Source organism: Cydia fagiglandana, chromosome 22, assembly GCF_963556715.1.
Source record: "Cydia fagiglandana chromosome 22, ilCydFagi1.1, whole genome shotgun sequence".
Taxonomy (NCBI): domain Eukaryota; kingdom Metazoa; phylum Arthropoda; class Insecta; order Lepidoptera; family Tortricidae; genus Cydia; species Cydia fagiglandana.
In genome coordinates, this window is record NC_085953.1 from 10905878 (window position 1) to 10916678 (window position 10801).

The window sequence follows — 10801 nt, forward strand, 5'->3', positions numbered from 1 at the left end:
AGCCACGCACGTGTAAGCAAAAGAAATGTAGGACCCATCTGGGGAAGTATCTCCATACCAAAGATGCCTTAATAGCAGTGCTACTTACTCTATAGAGTGTAAGTATGTGGTGTTGTATTTCTGATGGTGCAGATGGTTTCTGCACGCTTGTTGGCCACCGTCTTAGACTAAGACTAAGACGGTGGCCAACAATGCGGACGAATTTGCGGGCTAAGACCCGCAAATTCGTCCGCATAAGAGCTGTAAAAAATTTCAATCCCAAATCGATTTGAATTTCAGGTCTTGAATTTTCAAAAATCCCTTAGTTAAGATGTTATTTCAAAAATATAGGTTTCAAATCAAGGTCTGACCATCAATGGTTTAGGTATAATTACATTGTCCATACCATACCTACCTTGACAGGGATTCGCACCCAGGACCTCCAGCCACGTAAGCAGGGTACTACAGACTAGAATACAGAGACCGTTAAAATAAATAGTAGATATGCAACGGATAGTTGTTTGCCCGGATACCGGATACCGGATATTCGGCCTGACCATCGACAGAATATCCGGTTTTCGGTCGCCGAATATTCGGCCACCGGAACTATACCTACATTTCGGTTTTTCAGCTGCGCATTTTGCTCGTTTGACCTGTTTCCTAGTAAAGTAAACGTTCGCGCGGACTCATTTCTAGGCTCGAAATTAATGCGCGTGCAAGTCAGTGGAATAATTAAATTGTTTTAAAATAATAACAAGTACGATTATGACCGTGTCTGATTCATAAATCCAATTTGTTTATTCCGAAATTAAGAAATGTTACTATCCGATATCCGGCCGGATAGTAGTTCAATATCCGGTATCCGGCCGGATAGTAAAATGATGGCCGGATAGGCAATATACCGGATAGTAACGGGATATCCGGTGCATCTTTAATAAATAGCGCAACTATTGAAAATTACTTAAACTGAAATACGTAACTGTGGTATTGAGCTCTCAAAACATTATGTCGGGAAACTGAGCTAACAAAAGTAGCTAGCTGATTGTTTACCAAACTGATTTAGGTAAACAAAAAATGTTTGACAAGTTGAATCTCATGCTGTACCGTTTTTTACCGTACCCTTTGATTGAGACTTACAAAAACCTTTACATATGTGCCTATTGAAATCTATCAGTTTTTGTGTTATTGTAGATTGTACCTATTTTCCCTATCACGCATTTTGCGCATGGGCAATGGATACCTATTTATAATAGGCTAGATCACAAGTTTTTTAATGATATCAGTCGCGGTTGCGTTCTTATACAGGTAGGTATAGATAGTTGCTACACAATTTATTGTTCAATAAAATACTTATAAGGAATCAAATGGTTCCATTATTTTCATCAAGCAAGTAAAAAATAATAATTTTAGTTATCCATGACAACGTTAATAATAATCTCTCTCATGACATGGGCAAGGGCAGCAACCACTCGGTGTACCCCTTACATTTCATTAAAGTGTCAAACGGGCCTCTACGTGTTGGCTTCGGCTCCGCGCACGCCTCTCAAAGGTCCGGAATACCATCGTTCCGTGATGGGAAAGACGTACACCTACATAAGTAGTCACATGGATAAATAATTTCTCTTATCATCATCGGTAGGCTATTTACAAAGTAGGTAATAACTAATAACTACATACACCATAAAAATATGTATTTAAATATTAACGTAATTAAAATTAAATCAAAGCCATATATTATGCACTGTAATTTTTGTCAGTGATGTGCTGTGTTCACGGCAATATTCCCCATTCTTTTGGTTATTATTCCTGGTACGGCAATATTTCCCATTCAACCCGAGAATATTCTTAGCATTGGCGCACCACTATTTTTCAATTTTGTCATCAGTTTATCATCAAATTATCAAACGATGTGATGGTCGCAATTATCCATGTGCTAAATTAGCCCGAGGCATTGTTCCCAGGACACTGGCCGCGTTCCCTCTCTGAAAGTGAGGCTGAGTTTTTGTGCGAAAAATAAAGTGTATTAAAAATCAATACACAAGTTGTTTTTAAAAGTAGCTGATCAAATGTTGGTCAATTTGAGGAGTACCTACAGCCTACAGTTTTTGCTCCTGTTACATGCTACACCCGGTATATTGAACCATTTACCTATTCGACATACCTATACCTATATCTTGCACGACATTTGACAGCATACTTAAGATAACATATCCTGCCTATACCACTTAGCATTCATTTTGCTGTCATTTTCTTTATTGTTTTATTAGGGTTCCGTACCCAAAGGGTAAAACGGGACCCTATTATTAAGACTTCGCTGTCCGTCCGTCCGTCCGTCCGTCCGTCCGTCTGTCACCAGGCTGTATCTCACGAACCGTGTTAGCTAGACAGTTGAAATTTTCACAGATGATGTATTTCTGTTGCCGCTATAACAACAAATACTAAAAACAGAGTAAAATAAAGATTTAAATGGGGCTCCCATACAACAAACGTGATTTTTGACCAAAGTTAAGCAACGTCGGGAGTGGTCAGTACTTGGATGGGTGACCGTTTTTCTTTTTGCTTTTTTTTTAGTTTTTTTTTTATTGCATTATGGTACGGAACCCTTTGTGCGCGAGTCCGACTCGCACTTGCCCGGTTTTTTTTTCTTTATTGTTTTATTTGACATAAGCATGTAAGCCGACGACTACTATTGAACTGGTATGAAATGGGTATGAACAAAGAATGAGACTTAAAATAGACTTCGATAAGTCTAAAAAAGTATTAAGGTAAACGTACTGGTGCTCGACGCGGTCCCAGTCCCAGTACATGTCATCTTGAAACTTAAGTGATTGTCAATAGAGGAGCAAGGTGTCATCTATTGGGCATTAGCATGTCGAGCACTAGTACGTTTACCTTACCTTTATTAGTAAAGGGTTCCGATTCCGATACAGTACATTTACAACAACTGTACGTAGGTAGGTATGTTTAGTCCAGCATTTTTAACATCACATTAATTCATGGTATACGGTAGGTATTAATTATTTATATTATAATACATAATAAGTACCTAGGTATTGTCCGTTTTGACAACTGGAACCCGTGATAGAAACCATAATCGACACTGAAACCAATTTACGCTTCTAAGCAGGTGCTGCCCCCTACACTTCACGCGGGCTTTATTTTGCATACAGGGATCGGAACAGGCATATAATTTTAATAATCGTATATAGGACAGTCTACCATCTAGTCTAGAGGCATTAAATCTAAAAATGGCAAATTAACATAATGCTTCTCGCCTAAGTCGGTAATCTTTTTTGGTCACTTGCACCATCCCACTAACCCGGGGTTAACCGGTTAAACCTGGAGTTACCATGGTTACCAGTACGATTTGGCTCTGGGTTAACAGTTTAACCGGTTAACCCCGGGTTAGTGTGAAGTGGCGCTTAAACAGACGGAAGATGGAATCGAAGCGATTACACGTTTGCGGCGTTTGCCCCCTTGTTAAGTATAAGTGGTATCACTACAATAACTGTGATTATGTGATGTTAATTGTAGTTTTTCTTTGTCTGCCTATATATTATGTAACGAAGTACATAAATGAACATATCTTTACATAGTAGCGGAGAATAAGCAAGAAGTAAGTAGGTAAACACTTTATAAAACATATTTAAACGTGTAGTACCTACAAAGTGGAACTTATCTCTAAGAGGGATCTCTTCAAGTTAACCTATACCAAAAGGAGTACATAATTAAAAGCTAGAGCTAGGAGTTATTAAGTACCGTGATTCTTGAGAATCTGAAAGGCCCTAAAGTAGTCAAAATTATAAAAAATAATGAACATTTTATAAAATTTCCACTTAAGATAAAACATATCACGGGACCCAACCAGTTTCTGTAGTTTACATTACATTTAGTAACTTAAAGGCAAAAGGAACAAATTTCATTATTACAAACTTACAGTAACTGGGATTTACTTTAATTTAACCTTAGAATAAATTTAAAAGTGGAAAAATTACTGTCTTAGTTGAGACTTGAACTCACGGCCTTTCGACCGATCGATTTCCACCATATTATGGGCAAAGGGGACCCTAGCGACATCTACCGCAAAAAATTTAGTCTAAAAATTAAGATTTAATTTTAATTTCTTTTAATTTACGTTTGTTTTCAGATCACTGGCACACCGGTAAAATGAAACAATTCATTAAACAGGTACGTACCTAATCTTAGATAATGTTAAATCGATTTAAACTTTTAGTTAAAGACAATAATATTTGGGGACAATACTTTGAATGCAGTTTTGTTTCTTTTTTAAAATAAAGGAATGTCTCCTTTAAGTAAAATGAGCCAGCTTAAGGATTTAAGGTAGTTTCCCTCCAGGGCCCGACTTATCTTTCCACTCTGTATATAAATAAATAAACAAGAATTGCTCGTTTAAAAGTATTAGATTAGATATATGTACTTATAGATAACATCCATAACTCAGTAGGTAACACATATTAGTGATGAACATAATAAATGCCATTACCTGGATTTGAACCCGGGACCTCCTGCTTTAGGTAGTCACTAACTGACTATGCTATGGGCTATACGAGCAGGTACTTCGTTTATTTTGTATATTCCGCCCCCGCCAATATATACAAAATTTAAGGTTCTGCCACTTCCGCCATCTTCGTTTTGGTTTTCGTTTGCCACGAGATCCATCTTGTGGTATCCAGAATAATTTGGCTTATCATCATCCCGGGTGCATTCGGCAGACGTGCTCTGCCCATCTCCACATACTCTACCACGTGAACGTAATAATCTTATTTAAATTTTACAGGCGTTCGTAGTAAGCGGAGCAGCGCTGAACATCGCAGGTCATGGCTGTGCACACGGTTACCCAGCTGTGCTGTTCGCACAACTCAGCGACACGCGGCAACCACTACACCTTACCTCACACGACATGTCATGGATAGGTCAGTTTTGAACATTTCTCGCAGTTATATGGTTTTCAGCTCAGCGAGGCAGACAATCACATGTCAATGTCATGGATCGGCCAGTATTGAACATCTATCGCAGTCGTATGATTTTCTAGCTGATCGCGTAGCTCAGCGACTCGTCACGGTGTACGACATGTTGTGGATACTTGGATAGGTCAGTTTGAACATCTATCTCAGCAGTGTGGTGGTCCAGCTCGGCGATACGCGGCAGTCACTGCACTTGACGACTCAAGACTTATCATGGATAGGTCTGTATTGTATTGAACAGTGATCACGGTGATATGGTTTCCCCTTCGAGCAACACCGGCTTCCGACACATTGCTCGAAGGGTTTCCCAGATATAGGGGAACAGTCCACCAACAAACGCTACTCTTTTGTTTTTATCTAATTATTATTTAGGAAGCCAAGTTTTAGTTCGACGCTGTTAAATCTTTCCATAGAATCAAGTATTATCAGATAAAAGACCGTTTATTTCAACATTTTCAGATGAAAAAGTCAATTACTTACTTGTTACTGATGTTATGTTATCTTCACTTATTGCTGAATTTGGAATAGCATTTTAGACATAAAATGAAGTACACGCCTCTATAACCAAACAACACTTTTTATAACCTATTTCCCAATCGCGACAGCTTCATAAATACTAACATAACATCTTTTCATTTTCAGCCTCAGCGGTAGGCGCCATGGGTATCGTCGGTAACTTCATATCACCCGTGTTGATGTCGCGTTTCGGCCGACAGAAGGCGAACCTGATCTCCATTGTACCTGCATTACTCGGCTGGATAGTCTTCGTGCTAGCCAACAGTGTTCCCATGTTTCTCATAGCCAGGCTCCTACATGGTCTAGCATTAGGCTTAAGGACTCCTCTAGCAGCCATCTTAGTCGCAGAATACACGGACCCGAAATACAGAGGCGCTTTCTTAGGAACCTTCGCTATATCTCTGGGTTTAGGGATATTTTTATCCCATCTTTGGGGAGCTCATTTAACATGGAAGGTGACTGCTATGGTATGTGCTGTTTTCCCAGTGATAGCTTTAGGGATTATTAGTTTGTCACCAGAGTCACCAAGCTGGCTGGTGTCGAAGAGGAAATACGATGAGGCGAAGAAAGCATTCAGATGGTTAAGAGGCAATGGGGTGGAGCAACAAGCAGAATTGGAAGCTATGATAGAGGCACAGAAAAGAGAAGCGCTAGTTTCAGAAGAAAAACGTGTGGAGAAACGGTTTTTGAAGAGATTCGTCGACTCCTTAAAAGATGTCTTGAAGATCTTCAGGAAAGTGGAGTTTTATAAGCCTTCAATAATAGCTATAAGCATATTGATAGTATTTGAATTTGGAGGAGCTCATATGGTCCCAGCATATGGAAATGAGATCTTGAAAGCAGTTTTAGATAAGGAAGACGCTAGCGAGGTAGTATGGCAATTCACCGTTATTGATTTACTTAGAACAGTGTGTGCATTTTTCGCTATATTCCTTTTGAAAATCTTTAAACGTAGAACTATTCTTTTCACCAGCGGGCTTATGACGGTGTTATCTTTAACTTTAATCTCAGTATTTGTATACTTAAGAAATTCTAATGTCTTCTCTAATTCTTTGTTTTTAGACGCAGCTCCAATGACATTAATGATTCTTTATACATTATCATTTTGTTTAGGTTTAGTTCCATTAACTTGGGTTATATGTGGTGAAGTATTTCCATTGGCTTATAGAAGTTTAGGGTCTACTTTATCTACGTCATTCTTGACTCCATCTTTCGTGGTGTCTATGAAGACAGCTCCTCATCTATATTCCTCGATTGGAGTTCAAGGAGCTTTCTTAGTATATTCAGCTCTATTATCAGTGTGCCTTATTATAATTTATGCCTTATTGCCAGAGACGAAAGATCGAACTTTGCAAGACATTGAAGATAGCTTTAAAGGCAAACCGGAGAAGGATGTAGAGTCTGAAATGAGTCTTATGCTGGGCAAAGATATGCTCAAGTGAGAACTATAAAAAAGAAATAGTAACAACAAGACTACAAATGCTCTTACATAATAGGTAGGTAAATAGGTCTCACCACAGACAAAAAATAATTATGTCTTCTGTGAGATACACAGACTATAGTAAAATGTACATAATTAAATTTAAATTGATACATGACAAGTACCATACAGCGTTTTTAACTAGTTGCTACTTAGTTTTAATTCAAACACTCAGAAAGAGTTAGGTACCTACTTATATGTAGGTATATGTTGATATAAAGATTTGAATGAAAAGTTGTTTGCAGCGTGTTTTCTATATTGAAAGCTGAGTAAACGAAGATTATAAATAGTGAACCTTGAGCGTTGTGAAGGTTTCAAGATTTAAAGATTCTCTAGCTAGAGGATATAAGTCTCTTTCGTACCCGTACCTATTAATTTAAATAATTAAGTATGTATACCCAGCCTTTCCAAGCAGGTATTAAAGTGATAATTAATATAGGTAGCAATAATAACAGTGACTATTTGTAGCACTGATCTCGGTACAATAAAGTTTACTATGGCACGTACGAAAATGTGACGTTCCACAGATAAAGGTGCCTTATGGCGGTTGGCGCTTACGTCGCATAATAGCATCGCATTGGTATCGGAGCATGCGCAAATCTGTAGAACACAAGGTACCTTTACCCGTGGAAGGTCACAAATATTCTTTTTTAGTTAACCAGTTAAATTATAATTACCAATTTTAGCTATATTCAATAAGGAACAGGAAGTGTGACACATAAGTACATTTAAAGTAGGTACTTAAATACCTATAAGTATACTTAAGCACAGCAAGCATTAATATAAATAAATAGGTACTTGTAGTCACAAATAAGTCCTAAAAAAACCTGCACCCAAGTAGGTAATTATTCTCTTTGCTATTTGTTCCGTGTAAATCAGAGATGTAAAACAGAGGCTGTTTTAATACAAAAACAAAATTATAGGTATCGTCTTGGGTCGTCCCATTCGTTTTTCGTCAAGTTCTTAAATTAGTCCTATTCTGCTTTCGTCACTCATGCTACATTCGTCACAATGGTCGGTGGCTTTCAATGTAGAATGAGTGACGAAAGCAGATTAGGACTAATTTAAGAACTTGACGAAAAACGAATGGGACGACCCAAGACGATACCAAATTACACACGAATTTTGAGTTAATTCCGTTTATCACCAAGAGAGCGATATGTTGAAATAATGATAGAGTCAGACCAAGACAAGTCTGCAACGATTTTGATAGCACACGCAGTGCAAGTGTTATTTTAAAAGTCAAACGTCTATGAAATGATGACGTAGGTATGTAGGTATATAAATAATACTTGCACTGCGTGATGCTATCAAAATCGTTGCAGACTTTTCTTGGTCTAACTCTTACGCTACGTCTTACGTAGGCGAACAACGCGCGAACGCGGCGCGGCGCGGCGCGGCGAAATCAATCCTTTGATGCCCATAGAAGTGTCCTACGTAAGCGATCTCGTTGCGAACGCGGTGCGGCGCGATTTGCACGCGAATGTCAGGCGGCGCGGCGCGGCGCGCGTTGTTCGCCTACGTAAGACGTAGCGTTAGACTGCCAATTAAACAATAGGTATATTTGTATTCCCATTTATTTCAAGAACGCAAATTATTCTAATTCACTTCGTGTTATAGAATAAGAATGAAGTCATCAGAAAAGATTTTATCGGACAATTTATACAGAATAATAACGAAACAATATCATAACCATCACGAAATGTTTTATTTTATGCAGGTTGTCCCAGATAAAATCTACCTACCTTTGTTTCTTCTGATTTGATATGACTTTAATATTAATAATAACTAGGTATTTATATAGATATGAAAATTTATTTCGCATGTAAGGAAATAATCCCAGTTTTTGTACGGAAATAATCCCAGTTTTTGTACGGAAATAATTCAAATTACTGAAGTATATTTATTTACCGCCAGTCAATAAGCGTCTGTCATTTGGAACGTTTTTTTAAAGACAAAAATGTTTTGAGAGCTTCTTTTATGTAAAACGGGGGGAAAAGACACAATTTTGAACTTCAAGGACGATTTTCACCAATATTGAATCCAAATGATAAAGTAAAAATTTAGACATCATTTTATATGTCTTGGTTAGTTCTTCAATTTTGCATTTGTGAAATCAATTTTGACCCACCCAATTCAGAGAAAATCAAAGAAAACTGCCCGTTGGATCGATAGACACACGAAAGGGGTGAATAGAAATGTGAAGTTTTAGTTGTCATAGGCATCGAATTTGGTCATTATTATGTCGATACTCTATTGGCAAATAGTATACATATATATCTGTTAAACAGTTATTTTATACAAAAATATTTTTTCGTGTCTGTGTCGCGTGTTTTTTCACCCCTTTGTGGTATCTAATCACCCCCTATGATGTAACTATTCACCCCATATGCGTGTCCACTGACCCCTTTTTCACGTAAAATTGCTTGTTGATAGTTTTTTGCATAAAAATGCTTCATTATAGAGAAAATTGGTGATATTATTTATTATTTAGGTACTACAGATACTATATTACCAGGTTATCTAACTCTAACTACGTTAATGTCACTACATTTACCGCTAGAACAAAGTTCAGACAGGCTTCATTTCTTACCTCGGTGAGGCCTTCCTTTAGAGTAAAAAAAATCTAACTTTTAGGCAGTTTGATTAACTTCTTTTGGTATCAATGTAGAGAATAAATAGTCTACTACATACGTATTCCAAAAAATCTGATTTTAGAGATGTACGTTTAAAATATAAAAACTTAAAGAAAAAGTTTAAAATTTCTCTATTCACCCCGCGATTTCTGTTGACCCCGTTTTACGGTATAATAATTATAATACGTGGTTATACTTATAATAAATAACTAATTGTGATGAGATGAGCGAGATCTAGATTGTAAGAATGTCATAAATGTAAATAGATATGCGTGATAATAATTTTGTATGTAATGTGACTAAATAAAAATAATCTTTTTACTATTAATATCATAAAACAAATAAAAGTACTTAAACGTGATTCTATTTTTTTTTACCCAAAAAGCGAGGACGAAAGTTGCATGTGTTTCGTACGACACCTACACTTCACTGTTAATGTAAAAAATACTAAGTACGTCACGCCTGAAAAAACTAGTACGTACAAAGTGCCAAAAATATGTACGAGTAGGTCCAGACGACGTTAATTATTGCTAATATATTAAGGTGTATACATATTTTTGGCACTTGGTCGTCCGTATCTATATTTTCAGATGTGATCAATTTTCTAATTTCGAGTGCTCGATTTCGTCACTCGAAAATCTGTGGAAAACGGCGTATTGTTACTTTTGAAATACGAGCAGTACAAATGGGAACCACTCGTTTTCAATTCTATTAGTAGAATTTAGGTAAATGCCTATTAGTGGATTACCTCCACTCCACATTGAAGGGAGCCACACGAAAACGAGCGCTCGAAATTCGAAAATCGCCCCCGAGCACCTAAATTTTGAGTTTATATTCTCTCAAAATATTTTTTCTACATTAGATTGGATGCTATGATTCTGAGTTGGTGTGAACAAACTATCGAATAACCCAGTCTAAACCTATCAAAAACCAGAGTTGCGTCATCTATTATTGTGATCTTTATTTAAACATACATATCTCGGTCAAAGTCAATAATGATTGCAAAAAGACCTTATCTTTGGATTTTATTAATTCTATTGGAACAATAACATCTTATACAGGGTGCTTTTGTGATCACTGACCAAACTTTGAGGGGTGAATAGGTCATACTGATCAACTTTTACTATGAGGCCAAAAAAATCTGCTGTTCTATAGAAAACATTGACTCTGATAATTTGATAAACCAAAATGACAGAATTTTTTTC

At 37.1% G+C, this 10801-nt stretch overlaps 1 protein-coding gene across 1 annotated transcript; it reads left to right on the forward strand.

Annotated features, from left to right (window-relative positions):
- The first annotated feature begins 4110 nt into the window (after window positions 1-4110).
- LOC134675393 (facilitated trehalose transporter Tret1-like) lies at window positions 4111-7865 on the forward strand. The gene is made up of 3 exons (XM_063533597.1): window positions 4111-4167; window positions 4778-4913; window positions 5607-7865. Exons 1-3 carry the CDS (start codon window positions 4147-4149, stop codon window positions 6920-6922), a joined length of 1473 nt encoding a protein of 490 aa, XP_063389667.1. The 5' UTR covers window positions 4111-4146; the 3' UTR covers window positions 6923-7865.
- The last annotated feature ends 2936 nt before the right edge of the window (window positions 7866-10801 follow it).